Source organism: Akanthomyces muscarius, chromosome 4 (genome assembly GCF_028009165.1).
Source record: "Akanthomyces muscarius strain Ve6 chromosome 4, whole genome shotgun sequence".
NCBI lineage: Eukaryota > Fungi > Ascomycota > Sordariomycetes > Hypocreales > Cordycipitaceae > Akanthomyces > Akanthomyces muscarius.
In genome coordinates this window covers 2911523-2928273 of record NC_079244.1, presented here as the reverse complement: position 1 = coordinate 2928273, position 16751 = coordinate 2911523, and the positions used below count along the sequence as shown (strand labels likewise).

General features: G+C 54.5%; 4 protein-coding genes across 4 annotated transcripts; 3 read left to right on the top strand and 1 right to left on the bottom strand.

The window, feature by feature from the left end:
• Window positions 1–351: 351 nt before the first annotated feature.
• Window positions 352–2669, top strand: LMH87_011652 (uncharacterized protein; the record flags this gene model as incomplete). Its single annotated transcript, XM_056200828.1, has 3 exons — window positions 352–1175; window positions 1226–1469; window positions 1854–2669. 3 exons carry the CDS (start codon window positions 352–354, stop codon window positions 2667–2669), a joined length of 1884 nt encoding a protein of 627 aa, XP_056052639.1.
• Window positions 2670–2963: 294 nt separating this feature from the next.
• On the top strand, window positions 2964–4336 carry LMH87_011651 (uncharacterized protein; the record flags this gene model as incomplete). Its single annotated transcript, XM_056200827.1, has 4 exons — window positions 2964–3007; window positions 3069–3250; window positions 3314–3638; window positions 3706–4336. 4 exons carry the CDS (start codon window positions 2964–2966, stop codon window positions 4334–4336), a joined length of 1182 nt encoding a protein of 393 aa, XP_056052638.1.
• Window positions 4337–4446: 110 nt separating this feature from the next.
• Window positions 4447–6386, bottom strand: LMH87_011650 (uncharacterized protein; the record flags this gene model as incomplete). Its single annotated transcript, XM_056200826.1, has 5 exons — window positions 4447–4945; window positions 5018–5356; window positions 5413–5815; window positions 5871–6138; window positions 6186–6386. 5 exons carry the CDS (start codon window positions 6384–6386, stop codon window positions 4447–4449), a joined length of 1710 nt encoding a protein of 569 aa, XP_056052637.1.
• Window positions 6387–9801: 3415 nt separating this feature from the next.
• LMH87_011649 (uncharacterized protein) lies at window positions 9802–16538 on the top strand (the record flags this gene model as incomplete). The annotated part of the gene is made up of 3 exons (XM_056200825.1): window positions 9802–9986; window positions 10059–10767; window positions 11028–16538. 3 exons carry the CDS (start codon window positions 9802–9804, stop codon window positions 16536–16538), a joined length of 6405 nt encoding a protein of 2134 aa, XP_056052636.1.
• Window positions 16539–16751: the final 213 nt, after the last annotated feature.

The window sequence follows — 16751 nt, the reverse complement described above, 5'->3', positions numbered from 1 at the left end:
GTCCTTGTTCCCCGTACGGGCGTTTCGCGAACAGAGTGGGCATTTCCATTCAGCCGCACAGCACGCTCCCCAATGCCCCATCAGGATTGGGCAACAGGCCTTCCCAGTGCCCATGGCCTGCAGTGAGGCGCTCCGGGCGTCACCTAGCCTGGTCTTTCGGTGTTTTTAGCCTCTGAATAAACATCATAGAACCCCATCCCGCAAGGCTGTTTTTGCCATGGAGACAACGAAGCTCGTGTGCCCGCGGTGCAGATCCGTTGCAAGCCCACCTTGTTGGCGGCACGCATATAATCGCGAACTGCTGCCCGGAAACAGCGAGGGCGCCTTGGCTCCAACCGTCCTTCTTTCGCCATGAAAGTCAGTTTTCTGAAAAAGAACCAATCCAAGAGAACCTCGCTGGTTTCCATTTCCGAAAGGAGCTTATCCGTGGAAACCAGCGCTCCCATGGGCGTGGCACCATCGTCATTGCGGCCCCCCATCCCCGGCGCATACGACGACACAGCCCTGGCCGATATTGTAAATGAGCCCGAAGAATACTTGGTGCACCTGCAGGACGAGTGGCTGCGAAAGCACCACGATGCGCTCAGTCAAGCGCAGACAGTGCCAGTCGCCGGCGGGGACGAAGTCGACTGGCGCCTGTACAGCCCACCACCAGGATTGGCCGACGCCTCTAAGGTGTTTTCGGAGCCGCTCACGGAAATTATTCCACAGTCGATAACCAACATTCAAGAGCGAGTCGAGCAGCAATTACGACGCGAAAAGGAAGAAGACGCCGCGCGCAAAGCAGTGGAGGAAGCGGAGGCGCTAGAGGCCGCGAAGAACAAGGAGCCATATCTGCCGATCAATATGAACGGAACTGAGAAGGGCAAAGATATCGATGCTTCATCGATAGACATCAAACCGGATTGCGATACAGAATCACTGCTTTCGCGACGCAGCTTCGTGCAAGAACAAGTGGATAAACGCCGAAAATTTGGCTTCCGAAAGCTCTTTCAGCGCAGTTATGAAAAGGGAGAGAGTGCCGCCGCCGGTGCCGCCCGTGAAGCGATTCTTCAAGATCTCGAAACTCGTCTCAGCAAAGCAAATGTCGAATCCACCGCACCAGGCACGCAAGAGACGTTGAAAAAGCTACGACGAAACAAAACTGTTCGCGTGCCGGAAACACAAGAATTAGTGTACGTACCTCTGTTTCTTACCAAGTGCTTGACTAACCTAATTAATATAGTGAATGTGTCTCCTGTCTCGATGATTTTGCCATGAAGGATGTTGTCAAAGTTGTCTGCCACAGCTACTGTGACGACTGCTTTGTTCGACTTATCACGGCGGCATGCGCAAATGAGCAGCAATGGCCACCCAAGTGCTGTCTCAATCAAATTCCTTTTCGGACAATCTTGGATCACATACCCAACGATCTGAAAAGGACTTTTGAAGAACGCCGATCTGAATGGGAGGTGCCCATTGCCGAGCGAGTATACTGTCATGTTCCCGAATGCTCGGTCTTGATTCCGTCCAAGAATATCAACCTTGCCAAGCGAGTTGCACGATGTCCACAATCCCACTCGACATGTACAATTTGCCGGCGGCCAGCGCATGGAAAAAACGAGTGCCCTGAAGACCAAGAGATGAACATGACGAATCTTCTAGCGGAGGAAGAAGGCTGGAAGCGCTGCTCGCAATGTCGTGCGCTGGTGGAGCATCGCGAGGCATGCCAGCACATGACATGCCGATGCGGCTATCAGTTCTGTTACGTCTGCTGCCGACGTTGGTGCACTTGCTCCTGTACAATGGCACAATTAAGTGAACTGAAAGCCGCGGCAGAAGTTCGTCGAAGCGAACGACACCAACGTGAGCAGCAAGAGTCGGAAGAGCTGCGACAGATTCTGGCTCAGATTGAGGAATTCGAGCGCAGAGAGGCCGACATAGAAGAACAGCACAGAATCTCTATGAAAAAGGAGCGCGCTCGCGGTGAGATACTGAGACGACAAACGGTCGAGGTCAAGTTTCAGCAGCTCGCTCGCATATTAGACTCCCTGCACGAGACGCAGGAGAGCATCGTTGACTGGCAGCAAGAGGCCGACGCGAAAGACCTGGCCACCGACGCCAAAAATAAAGAGGAAGCTCTTGAAAAAGAACAAAAGACAGAGCTATCGAAAATCAACGAAAAAATCGTGACGCGAACCACAGACATGGAAACCAAACTCGACGCCGAATTTGCCGTGCGCACAGCCAAGGAGCACAAGATCGAAAACGATTACGAGGAGCAGCTCAAAGAGTACTGGGCCGACAAGGACGGCGCCGAGGAGGAAATCGAGTCTGCCATGCTCTCCTTGCGGCAGCGCATGGACCAGGGCTACCAGCTATGGCAGGAGTGGAAGACGGGCGAGCTGGACACGTACCGGGCCAAGCTGCAGGACGAGCTGACGATCCGCGAGGAGCTCATGTACAGCGCCAAGCACCGCCTCAGAGGCCGCTACGAAGAGATGGAGGCGGAGTTGGCTCGTCGCATTGTGGCCGAACGGCGATGGATGATGGAGGTGTTTGCGGAGCGAAAGGTCCTCCTGGCGACGGCCGAGGCGGCGGAAATGGTGGGCGATGCCGATAGTTTGTTCGGTATTGATTTGGATGCATCGAGGCCGGGAACTCCGGACAACATTGGGAAGGCGGTTTAACGATTTATTTCATCATCATTGCGAGCGGTTTACATGCATTCTAGACTTGGACATTTGTATTATATAGACTGAATGAAGAACATTGTACAGAGATGTATCGCTGGTTTGGTGAAGTGTGTAAGTCGGCAAGCCTTCAAGGCCCACTTTTGACGTCGGCCGAAAAGTTCTGCGGCGATGAGTCTTGAACTTTTCAAACCCAGACGACCCCTGAGGCGACACGGTACTGTCTCAATAAAGGGACTAAGAGACATATTTTTCTTGAATACCGTGTTTTTATAGTCAGAAGGGGGCAAAATGGGGAGCATAGATGTGGACAGCGCAGTGCTGCCCACAACACAGTGAGTCAAACCAACGAATGATTCTGTCTCTGGCTTTGTGCTAACCGCCCCTGGAATTCAGCCCCCTGAAGATATTCGATGTATGCCGCAAACAAAATAAATTTGTATACGCGTGCGCTCCCATGGTGCGCTATAGCAAGCTCGCTTTCCGGCAGACGGTGCGCCACTACGGCGTGGACTTGTGCTGGACGCCCATGATCCTGGCCAAGGAATTCAACCGCAGCGGCTTTGCCCGAGACAGTGGTACGTTCCGAGTCTGGTTACTTGTTTAAAAGATCACAATCCGTAACCTGTCCGCCTTTGTAGACCTCACTGTTGGCACAAACGGGCCCCAACCAGTCACCATTCTTCAGTTTGGCGCCAACGACCCCACGGAGCTTGCGCGAGCGTCCTCGCTCGCCATCCCGTATGTCAACGGCGTGGATCTCAACTGCGGCTGCCCGCAGAGCTGGGCCTGCGCCGAGACTCTCGGCGCGGCGCTCATGAACCAGCGCGAGCTCGTGCGCGATATGGTGGTCGAGACGAGGAGCCGGCTGGCGGGCGAGGGCTGGGCCGTCGGCATGGACAAGGACGTGGAGAATCCCAAGGGCCGCAGCGTGAGCGTCAAGATTCGGGTGCACGATGATCTAAGGTACGAAAAGCAACGTTACTGGAACTAGAGGCTGTTTAGGAGGACGAGAGGCTGACAAAGAGAACAGGAAGACGATGGACTTTATCGACACCGTCATTGGCGACCCTCACCACCGCAATATAGACTGGCTCACCATCCACCCGCGCACACGCCACACACCCTCTACCACGCCGATCCGCACAGAGGCCCTCGAGATCTTGACGGAAAAGTACGCCAAGACGCTGCCCATTCTCCTCTCCGGGGACATCTTTGACATCAACGCGCTACCCATCCGCGCCACCACCCACAGCAGCGAAGACGCCGCCCTCGCCACGCTTCGCATCAAGGACGATCCGCCGGTGCCGACCTCGACGGTGCTTCCGGCCCCCAGCAACACGCACCTCTCCGGCTTCATGTCCGCCCGGGGCCTGCTCGCCAACCCGGCGCTGTTTGCCGGCCACGCGGCCTGCCCCTGGGAGGCGGTCGAGCGCTTCATGTGCCACGCGGCGCGGGCGCCGCTGCCGCTCAAGCTCGCGGTGCACCACGTGCAGGAGATGTGCGGGCCCGGGTTTGGCGACGACAAGAGCCAGCTGCTGAGCAGGAAGGAGAGGCAGGCGTTTGCGCTGATGACGGACGTGACGGAGCTGATGGATTTCCTCGACCACAAGATTGCGGAGCACAAGGGTCAGACGACGGGACTACGGCGGGATTTATTTTGAATAGACTTTTTTTTATTTTCGGCATATACAGATGATGATTGAATGAATATTTTCCATTTTGATTTTGATTTTCCGGTTTTGGGTTGTGAAAGGAGTTTCCACCGCCACATTTACAGCAGCAGGGCAATGGCTTCGTACGGACCCAGCTCGACTTGGCTGTTGGCGACGTCGGACGTCGTCTTGCCCGTCGGCGAAACGAGAATCTCGCGCGGCGTGCCGGCAAACTTCCATGTCACCGCGTCGGCGGAAAAGTTGCAGACCACGAGCGCCGCGTCGCCGCTGCTGGCGGTGCGCTTGTACGCCAGCACCTTGTCGTGGCTCTCGTCGACGACGGCAAAGTCGCCGTAGACAAAGATGTCCTTGTGGGCCTTGCGCTTGCGCAGCACCTCGCGGTACGCGCTGTAGACCGAGTCGGGGCTCTGGACCTGCGAGGCGGCATTGACCTGCGGGTAGTTGTCGTGGACGCGCATCCACGGCTTGGCGGTGCTGAAGCCGCCGTGGGGGGTGTCGTCCCACTGCATCGGCGTGCGGGCATTGTCGCGCGACTTTTTCTGGTACTCGACCTTGTAAGCGGCCTTGGTCTTTTCGTCGGCCGAATCCTTGTGAAGACTTGATCGTCCGAGCGTCAGCTTTCTGTTCATAGATATTGAATCAAGGGAGAGGGAGGGCCTTGCAGCTTACTTCCAGTGGTTGAGGCAGTCAATGTCCTGGTATTCTTCAATGGGCCAATCCTTGGGCACGTTGGACATGCCAATCTCCTGTCCTTGGTAGACGAATGGCGTGCCGGCCTGGAACGCCATGAAGATGGCAATCAGCTTGGAGCTGGCCACACGGTGCTCGGGAGCGTCGCTGGCGAAGCGGCTAATGGCGCGCGGCTGGTCGTGGTTTTCAAGATACAGAGCGTTCCAGCCATTGTTGTCGTACATGATGCGCTGCCATTTGTTGACCGTCTTTCTCAACTCGCCGAGAGAGAATTCTCTGGGCGTGAATTTGCCGTCGACACCGTGGTCAAGCTCCATACTATACATGTGATCAGCAAGCGGCGTTTTCACAGCAAGAACTTGACGGGGACTCACAATTCAAAATGGAAGATCATGCTCAGCTCGCCGCGGTCAGCGCCAACAGCTTTGATAAGCTCCTTTTCGTCCTGAACGCACGGCATCTCGCCCACGCTAAAGGCGTCGTATTCTTTGAGAATGGCACCCAGCTCTTTGAGGTATTCGTGGAGGCGTGGACCGCAGGCATAGTACTCGGTGCCCTTGAGGACCTTTTTATCCGAGTCGGGGAATCGCTGGTCCTTGCTGATGAAGTTGATGACGTCGATACGGAAGCCGTCGGCGCCGCGGTCGAGCCAGAAGCGGGTGGTGTCGTGGCACGCCTTGCGCACGTCGGGATTCTCCCAATTGAGGTCGGGCTGCTCGCGGGCAAAGAGGCGCAGATAGTATTCGTCTGTCGCCTCGTCGTATTCCCAGGCACTTCCTGCATGTATGTGAGAACGGGCGCTTTCATTTCATCTTCATTCAACAGTGCCTACCCTGGAAATGGCTGTCCCAGTTGTTCGGTGGCTGTCTATTACCCTGGACATCGTAGCGCGGCGGACGCCAGATGTACCAGTCACGATACGGGTTGTCCTTGGACTTGCGGGACTCTTTGAACCATTCGTGCTGATCACTGGTGTGGTTCATGACCAAATCCAGGACGAGCTTCATTCCACGTTCGTGGAGCTTATCCTTGAGGGTATCGACGTCGGAAATATCGCCATACGGCGGGTGAATTGCGCGGTAGTCACTAACATCGTAACCCTGCCTTGATCAGCCTCATGTCTTGCTGCAGGCAGACTCATGCATACCATGTCAATCTGAGGGCTCTTGAAGATGGGAGACAGCCACACAATATCTACACCGAGCTCTTTGAGGTAGTCCACCCGCGAGATTATGCCTTTGAGATCTCCGACACCATCCCCATTGGAATCCTGAAAGGACGCCGGGTAGATCTGGTAGACGGAGCTCTCCTTCCACCAGGTCCTGAGCTGCTCTTTTTGGCCGGGCATCTTAGCGGTCTTTACAGTGACTTGTAGCTTGCAAAACTAGGGAGCTGCATCTGTCGCAGAAATAAGCCGGAAGAGAGCTGTTTAAATACCATACAATTGGACTGTTGTGGGTACGGAGTACGGATGGCTGGAACCGCATCGTGCTTCGCACTGGCGCGACTCCCTCCGGATTATTCTCCAGCCCTCCACAGGTTTAGGCGGGGGGGTTCGTCATGGGACAGGCTCCCGAAAGCCATCAGGCTACTCGAAGGCAGCGCCTGAACTTCTTGGTATTTTCTTCCCATTGGACAGGTCTTAAAAGGGTTCCTCTGATGACGGCCCAGGACCCTCTCTCTCCGCATTTGTTACCCATTTTAATGCCCGCTAATCGGCATCTCGGACCGACAATGTCACGAAACCCTCTTGTGAAGCAACGTGTTCACGAAGCACGTACTTGAGGAAAACTATGTGTTTGACAATAGTAGACTTGGCTGTCTGCTGCTTGCTTTACGTCGTTGGGCAGTGGTATAGATGGCTACCGCTGCACTGACGCGTCTCCCAGCTGGCCAAACTTGCTTAGACCTTTAGGAGCGGGACCAGACTGCTTCCAAGATGGTAGACGGAAAATCCGCTCTGTGGATGTTCTCTCTTTCGAGATCTTGGTCAACCTTGGTCGCAATCACTTTTATACTTTCCGAATAGATGGATTCCAATGAACTGGCTGTAGATGGCTGCGGTGGTGAATCTTACTCGCGGCTCGCTGACGCTGTCTGCACAATAGATAGGGACAGCATCTGCTGGCCTATTTGCGCAGATTGAAGCGTGTTTTTCAGTATACTCAATAATTTCTAGAGACAACGCCAAGCTCCATAGCCGATTGCCCTCTGATATTCAGAATTTAAATCTAGAACATGCGGTCCCGTCTTAGGTTGCGAGTCCGCTTCTATTGTGTACGCTTAAATGTTGAATTACTTTGTATTCGGTGCGTTGCGGCGTCCAAGTCACCACCAAGTTGAACGTTGGCCTAAGTATATTAGCGTTGGTCTACAAATGGTGCCATTCGCGCCCATTCACTATATAGTCCACGACGCTGAAAGTTGCGGCTTTGAACATGGGTGGCAGGATCTCAGGTGGATGGAGTCACTGGTCGGTAGGCTTCCGGGTGGCTTGCCAATCTTCAGCTTATATATGCAGCCTCACTGCTGCAGGAATTTGGCTGTTGTTGCATCAGGAGCAAGAAGATATTGCCTAGTACAGCGTCTTGATTCATGAGCTCCGCAATCGGCCCAGCACATGACGTTTGGAATTATCGGTTCGAAACGCGAATATATGCAGAGCCACTGAGGCATAAAGTGAACTATTAGCGCGTTTTTCAGGCCACGGAAGGTCCATATCATAAAATATGTGAATCCAGCTTCTAGTTTTGACTGGTTTTTTTTGCCCGTTTCGGGTCAGTTGGTATCCGGGCCGTTTTACAGCTACGGCATTGGACCTAGTCCAATCCATAGTATGCGGCAAAGGCTGTGGCGTAAGTTTCGCCTCACATTCGAATAAATAAATTTCGTGTGGTTATTCTCAATAAACCGCTCTACAAACGTCAAATGGCCCGCTATCTTGCGGTCACTTGCTTCGAGTTCTACGATTGGAACCGTAGAGTTGGTGCAGGGTAAGTTGTCCAGCTGAGCTTCAGCGTGACTGGTCGGTCAATCATGAGGCATACATGTCGTTGTGCCGCTACTAATACGCGATGTCGAGTGCGCGAAGGGGTCATCGAGATACAAGCTCTTAGGCATACACGGAGCAACGTCCTCCAATGAGTTCGGCATCCTACAGTCCGGTAGTTACCAGTAGTTGCTGGCAAGCCAAGCTGCCACGACAGCCAGAAAATCGGGTAGGTAGTGGCTCGGGTGGACGGGTAGTCTCACCCACAGTGGGCTTGACGTGGCGGGAGGGAGCAATGATCACCATGGGGCGTAGCCGAGACTAAACTCTGTGGCGCGCGCAGCTGCTTGTTATTAGTCGGCCGTTCCGGCGCCCAGTATCCGTAGGAGGTGAGCCAAAATACGCCCAACAAGGCCCGAGCTGTGCAGTGCGCACTACGATCGCCCCCCTCATCGACTCTCCACCAACCTGCTAAACGGCTGCCTAGCTCGCTTGCAGGGAGGGGAGGAGCATGCATCGATGAAGCTGCCGGGAGAAGTCGTTTCTGCCAGGTAGAAGGGCATTGTTGAGACGAGATGGTATCGATGGGTGTTGGAGGTTCAACGTGCTGCCGAGGTGGCGGCGAGTGCAGGGGCTTGCCTGGCCGAGACCGGTTCCGAAGGGCAGGCTGCTAGCGATTGGTCTGTTCTCCCTGGGAAATTTCAGCCAATTTCCATTTTTTACGACCTGGCCGAGACACTCTCACAGGGCGACGGAAGAGCGCTGGCCCAGCCCGGTGCCCGGCACTTGGGGTGCAGGATTAAATGAATTGGTCCTTTTTTGGGCTTCGGTGTGCGTGCTTTGTGCCTCTCGCCTGATCATGCCGCGGCAGCACGCTGGCGACCGAGTGCAGCCGTGGCGTGAGAAGCAGTCAGCGTTTCACGGAGTCAAACAGTATCGTGGGTAAGTTGATAGCGCCGTGTTAGTCTGTCAGAGGAGTAAGGCGGCACGAGGGATGTGCCAGGGCGTGAGAGTGGCTGGTCGGCTGCGGATGGAGGATGCCGACTGGCTAGATGGATGGAGGGGTTGATGATGCGATAGCAAAGCCCTGCAGCCATATTCAGCTGGTGGGAGTAAGAAATGATGGTGTTTGCGTGAGCGTTACTGCGTCAGTGGTCAGGATCGTGTCAGGATGGGCCGCCTGGAGCAGCATCTCGGCTTGGCCTTGATAGTGCAGGTTACAGTGGCCCCAGTGCTGCCCAGCTGTAGCTTTTATTAGCGGGAGCCACCAACTTTTAGCTGCGCGAGCCAGCACGCTAATCCCTGTCCGTCCACCGCCCGCCCACTGTAGTCAAGCAGTTTGTCCACTGTCTTGCTGTCCACACCCGCAGTCCGCTCGCCCGCTCAGAATCCGCTGTGGGCTGTTTGGCTGTTTGGCTGTCTGCCCGCTTCCGCCCACCGAGGCGCCAGCCATCAATAGCTTCTCGCCCCAAACACCCCAGTCTGCCAAAAAGCAAAAACTCTATCACGCCTCTGCTGCTCTCCCCATTTGCTCTACTCACCATCGTGCACCAGATCATCGTCATTTCACATTCCGCCGACTCGAACTCCTGTATCCAGCGCCCTCTTGCCGCGGCCTTCTCCAGCTCTACCGTACCGCCAGCTACGACCAGCATGTCGACATAGCTCGTTCAGCTAGCCCATCGCCATTTGAGACGCACGACCCCTCCGCTGCTACCTTGAGCCAGGCTCACCTCAAGGACATGGCCTTGGCCGCTGCCAGAGGCCTGTGATAATGACCGAGAATGAGCACTCTGCGGCTTACCACGGCTCCATTCCGACCAACAACCTGCATCCTGGCAGCACGCGTTCGTCCTCTGTCACAATAATTCCCACCACGCCAACTCCTGCCCCGTCCAGCGGTTCGCGCCAGAGCATTCCCTCGCGTCTTAGCATCGACAGCACCCATCTTCCACCCAGGTAAGGATGAAAAAAATCAAGCGCCCGTCGGCCAACCCTGCACGCTGTCAATTACTTACCGTATCTTTCCAGCTCATTGAGAGATGACTCGCAAGTTTCGCCCACCACGTCGACTGTCGCCGCTCAAGACGCCATGTCGCCCTCCTCCATCAACTCCAACAACGAGCGCCGCTTCAGCGACTTCAATAATTATCGCCGCGATCTAGCCGTCCTCGATCAGCCTCGGGCCAACTCGAACGCCAGTAACAACACGGCGGCCAGCCAGATTGCGCCCTGGATGTCCCACAGCAGCTCCGCGCCTGGTGGCCACGCCAATTCGCTACCCATGAGCTTCTACAACGATTCTACCGATAGCATCTCCGTTTCTTCCCAGCAAATGTCCCCGGCTCTGCCCCAATCCGCTTCTCGCACAGGCCAGCTATCCGTGAGCTACGACTCGCCCGACGCCAATTACTATAACCATGATGCGAGGAGACCGTCTGCTGCTAGCGTGGCGACCACGGCCAGCAGCCAAGGATCCAAGGCTAGCGTCCCGCGGGGCGGATTCCGTAAGCTCCAGGGATTCTTTGGCGAGGAGTTCCCCGGTCGCGATAGTTCAGAGAGCAGCTTGCCCGGTTCAATAGGAAAAGACCAGCGCTCGCGATCCTATAGCCATACGCGCCCTGGCCAGGAGCGCCACTACTCAAACGCTACCGACAGAGAAGCTTCGCCTGCTTCGTCCCGGCCGAGGACGCCTGTGCCTGCGCCCGAGGTAGTACCATTCCTTTATCAAGATAATACGGTAAGCACAAGATTAAAACGAAGAAAAAAGCAAAGGAAAAAAAGAGCATCGCTTTTTTTGGTCCTATTTCCCCATGTTATACCCGGGATTAAACTCCCCGAGGCGCTTAATTTGCCCCTCGCCGGTTCATTGCGCCCAGACTCCTGACCCAGTTGGCGCGAACCGCGAAATTTCTAGTTCGCCGCCGTTGCGCTCCTATTTGCGCCTTCGGCCTCCGTGGCACCCGTGGCACCTATCACAGCTGACACAGGATCAAACAGGACATTGCACGTTACGGAGAGGCCCCGGTGAGGGATACTATGACTGGACCCGATCGAGAACGATACATCAACGACGGCTCATCTCGCGAACCCCCACCCAAGACCTCCTCCTCCGCCAGATCTGGTCACTCCATCTTACCAGGCCACCACCACCATCATCACCATCATCGACACAACAAGAGCAATGATGATCCCCGCACTTTGAGACCAACAACGAGCCGTGAAGACTCCACCGTTAGCCTGCAGCCTGCCCGCGACCGAGGAATGGCCTCGGCCATGTACAAGTCCAAATCGAGGGCCCAGAGCCCGACCCCCAGCGCCCAGAGCGTGCCCCCTGCGCGGTCAACCCAAATAGATGGCCATGCATCACCGGGTCATGGCAAGCGCGGCATTTTGGGGCGCCTGCGGAGAAACAAAGACAAGGAAGAAAACGGTTCAAGGCTGCGAGACATGCCTCAATCGACAAAGTCGCTCTCCAACAAGCTCTCCAAAGCCGACTTTGGTCGAGCCGAAACGCCCTCACCGATCCCGCCCGAGTGGAGCGCTGGCACGCCAGATATTGCACCCCCTCGGTCGACGACGTTCAATAACAAGTTTCCATTCTCCAAGAAGAGCCGAAACTTTAGGCAACCCGACTACAACGACGAGGCGATTGGGCCAACCGAGCACCGAGCCGCCGGCCACGTCTATCACCTTGATACAAATCTCAATGATATGGAAGGCATTCTGACGAAACCCCCTCCTCTGACACCGTTGGATTCCTCGTTCCTAAAGAGTCTAGAAGGAGAAATTGACACTGGCCCCCCTGATCCAAAGGGACAGTGGGATGCTCCGGACAGCTGGGCGGTGCGCCGCAATACTGAGGATAACACGGAAGAGGCGCCCGAGGCTGAAGAAGTTGTCTGCCCACCTCGTCCAGAAGAAAAGATGTCGCCTTACTGTATTCGCATATTTCGATCTGATGGCACTTTCTTGACGCATGCAATGCCTCTCGATTCTACCGTTAGCGACGTCATCACGCAAGTCATGAAGAAGACATATGTTGTCGATGGCCTCGAAAACTATCACATTATAATGAAGAAGCACGACCTCATCCGTGTCTTGACTCCCCAGGACAGGCCGTTACTTATTCAAAAGCGCCTATTCCAGCAAGTTGGTTACGAAGAGAAGGACAGAATTGAGGATCTTGGCCGAGAGGACAACGGCTATCTCTGCAGATTCATGTTCCTGTCGGCGCGTGAGAGCGACTTCCACTCTAGAACCATGGACCTCAGCATGTCACAAAACCAAAAGCTCAACTATGTCGACTTGTCAGCCCGCAACCTCGTCACCATTCCTATCTCTCTTTACCTCAAAGCGGCAGATATCATCTCCCTTAACCTGTCGCGGAACCTGTCTCTAGACGTACCGCGAGACTTCATTCAGTCTTGCAAACAACTACGAGACATCAAGTTCAACAATAACGAAGCGCGGAAGCTACCACTGAGCCTCAGCAGAGCAGCTAAGCTCACCTACCTCGACGTATCAAACAATCGCGTCGAGCAACTCGATAATGCCGAATTGGATACCTTGACGGGTCTCTTGAAGATGAATCTTGCGAATAACCGGCTAACACATATTCCGCCCTACTTCAACGCTTACCAGGCCCTCCGAACGCTCAATATTTCCTCCAATTTCCTGGACACCTTCCCAACCTTTATCTGCGAACTGCAAAGCTTGGTTGATTTGGATCTCAGCTTCAACTCGATTGGCGAACTGCCTGACGAGATCGGCCAGTTGAAAAACCTTGAGAAGCTACTGATTACCAACAATCGACTAGGCAGTGAGATGCCTGAAACATTCCGAGATTTGATTAGCCTGCGTGAGCTTGACATCAAGTACAACCATATCACCAACATTGATGTCATCTCAGAACTGCCGAAACTGGAGATTCTGTACGCTGCTCACAACCAAATTTCGTCCTTTGTTGGTGGTTTCGAGCGCATTCGTCTGCTCAAGCTCAACTCCAATCCTCTGAACAAGTTCGAGATTATTGCGCCTGTACCCACTCTCAAAACCCTAAACCTCTCCCACGCTCAGTTGGCAAGTATTGATTCAGCGTTCGCGCATATGATGAACCTCGAGCAACTGGTTTTGGACAAGAACTACTTTGTCTCACTGCCGCAGCAGCTTGGAGCCTTGAGCCGACTGGAGCATTTCAGCATCGCCAATAACTCTGTTGGCGAGCTGCCCCCACAAATTGGGTGTCTTACAGAACTCAGGGTGCTAGATGTGCGAGGAAACAATATTTCAAAACTTCCGATGGAGATTTGGTGGGCCAACAAGCTCGAGATTCTCAATGCATCGTCCAACGTCCTCGACAACTTTCCAAAACCGGCTTCTCGCCCGCCCCGGGTTCCCGGTGAGGACTCTGGCGGCCCCCCTCCCTCGCAAAACGGCAGAACAGGGCCTCTCGTACCACTGTCGTCCACACCAAGCACGGAAGAACTTGTGGATGACCGGCGTCCAAGCCAGGCGTCCAGTACTCTGCTGAGTGTTGGCCCTTCACCGGCTCAGAACCCCGACCGCAAGAGTTCTGTTGTATCTGTGTATGGCAAAGGCGGCCGTAAAACGTCCGTGGTTTCTCGAACAGCCTCGCAGACTACTTCGTCTACAGTCACACCTCCGCCTTCCACCTCTAGAAAAGACTCTGGACTGTCGTCGAGGTTCACAAATACATTTGCGGGTTCACTTCGCAATCTGTCTCTTGCAGACAACCGACTGGACGACGATGTTTTTGACCAAATAACAATGCTCACTGAGCTTCGCGTTCTTAATCTTTCATACAACGAGGAGATTGGCGACATGCCTCAGCGGTCCATCAAGAGCTGGCCGCAGCTCGTCGAGCTGTACCTATCTGGCAACGGCTTGACTACCTTGCCGGCCGACGACCTTGAGGAGACCAGCTTGCTCCAAGCACTGTATATTAACGGAAACAAATTTACCAACCTACCGGCTGATATTTCCAGAGCCAAGAAGTTGGCTGTTCTTGACTGCGGCAACAATTCGCTCAAATATAATATTTCCAACGTTCCTTACGACTGGAACTGGAACTTGAACCCTAACCTGCGATACCTCAACTTGTCGGGCAACAAGCGACTTGAGATCAAGCAAAGCTCCTGGGGCCCTGGCGGCCCTGGGGCAGTGAATCGGGAAGAGTACACCGATTTTAGCAGGCTGCTCAATTTGCGAGTTTTGGGACTGATGGATGTGACCCTCACCCAGCCGAGTATCCCGGATCAAAGCGAAGACAAGCGAGTGCGTACTTCTGGTTCGTTAGCCGGTCACCTCCCCTACGGTATGGCAGACACCCTCGGCAAGAATGAGCATCTGTCTACTGTGGACTTGGTCGTCCCTCGATTCAACTCTTCGGACACAGAAATGCTTCTCGGTTTGTTCGATGGCCAAGCGCTTTCGAGTGGCGGGTCAAAGATTGCCAAGTACTTGCATGAGAACTTCGGTCATATTTTTGCCATGGAGCTCAAGGCTCTCAAGACGCGCAACAATGAGACCCCTGTCGATGCCTTGCGTCGAGCGTTTCTCTCGCTTAACAAAGACCTCGTCTCCATTGCTGTGCAGCACGCCGAGGACCGTCCTAAGAAGTCGCACAGGGGTTCCGCACAACCAGTCGTTCTCAGCAAGGAAGATCTCAACTCTGGTGGGGTTGCGACTGTGCTGTATCTGCAAGGCATGGATCTCTATGTGGCCAATATTGGCAATGCGCAGGCTATGGTTATCCAGACCGATGGCAAGCACCAAATATTGACGCATAAGCACGATCCTGCTGAACCAAGCGAGCGTTCCCGCATTCGGGAAGCCGGAGGCTGGGTATCTCGCAACGGCCGCCTCAACGACCTGTTGGAAGTGTCCCGTGCATTTGGCTATGTAGACCTCATGCCTGCTGTCCAAGCCGCCCCCCATATTCGTCAGATGACCATTCAGGAGCACGACGAGATTATCCTCATTGCCACAAGCGAGCTCTGGGAGTACCTGTCTCCCGGCCTGATCACTGATGTTGCCAGATCTGAACGCCAAGATCTCATGCGTGCTGCCCAGAAGCTGCGAGATTTGGCCATGGCTTATGGCTCTTCAGGCAAGATTATGGTCATGATGATTAGCATTGCCGACTTGAAGCGGAGAATGGAGCGTTCTCGCTTGCATCGTGGCACCAGCATGTCGCTCTACCCATCTGGCGTTCCCGACGATGCGCAGGTCCTCTCTACGAGAAGAGGCCGCAAGACCAAGGGAGACGTGCTCGACTCGTCGCTCAATCGCTTGGAAGCGGAAATTCCCGCACCAACCGGCAACGTATCAATCGTCTTTACTGATATCAAGAACTCCACAACGCTCTGGGAAATGTATCCTAGTGCCATGCGATCAGGTATCAAACTCCACAACGAAGTCATGCGACGACAGTTGCGACGCATTGGTGGTTACGAAGTCAAGACGGAAGGAGATGCATTTATGGTGTCTTTCCCTACTGCTACATCTGCGTTGCTATGGTGCTTTGCGGTTCAAAACGAGCTTCTGGAGGTTACTTGGCCGTCAGAAATTCTCAGCTCCATGTCGGGCCAGGCGGTGTACGATAAGGATAACACACTGATCTTCAAGGGCCTGTCAGTGCGTATGGGTATACACTTTGGTGACTGCGTGAGTGAAACGGACCCAGTCACTCGTCGCATGGACTATTTCGGTCCCATGGTCAACAAGGCGTCTCGTATATCGGCAGTGGCGGACGGCGGTCAGATCACCGTGTCCTCTGACTTTATTTCCGAGATTCAACGATGTTTGGAAAACTATCAAGATACCGATCGCTCTGGGTCCGCAGGATCTGAAGAAGGATACGATGACGAATCGTATGCGAGTGCTATCCGCAAAGATCTTCGCAGCCTGACGTCGCAAGGTTTTGAAGTCAAGGAAATGGGCGAGAAGAAGCTCAAGGGCCTCGAAAATCCTGAAATTGTTTACTCGCTGTATCCTCACGCGCTGGCCGGCCGTACCGAGTTCCACGCACAGCATGAGCGCCGGGACGAGCTCGAGAAGCCCGCGGCTATTGCCCCTGGCGGCGATCTCTCGTTTGACCCCGAAAATATCTGGGCGCTCTGGAAGATTAGCCTGCGTTTAGAGATGCTGTGTAGCACGCTGGAGGAGGTGCGCGGACCGGGGCTGCAGCCACCCGAGACGGAGTTGATGGAGCGCCTGAAGACGCGCGGCGGCGAGGTGACGGAGCGGTTCCTCGTCAACTTTATGGAGCACCAGGTTAGCAGGATCGAGACGTGCGTCTCCACGCTGGCGATGCGCCACCTTTCCAAGGGCAATATAGTCCTTAAGGAGCTCAATGAGTTGCGAGCCCCCATGGCGGCCGTCTTTGACCACTTCAAGCAGCAGCAAGAGGAGCTCGCACGATACAAGGCCCTCTACGGCCCCCTCCCCGACGAGAGCACGAAGCAGATTGAAGGCAGCAAGGACTAAAGCCAAAGGAGCTCTTGGACACCTTTTGAATACCTCGCACATGATATATTGGATACCAATGGCGTCACAGGATTATACACGAATTTCCAACGTGCCGCCTTGGATCGTCTTTTTTTTTTCATCGCGGCATCTTAGCCTCGGTTTACAGTTTCTTTTTGGGAGGACATTACTTATGAGTAACACGGGATGTTTGTTTGGACGGCCATGCGCCTG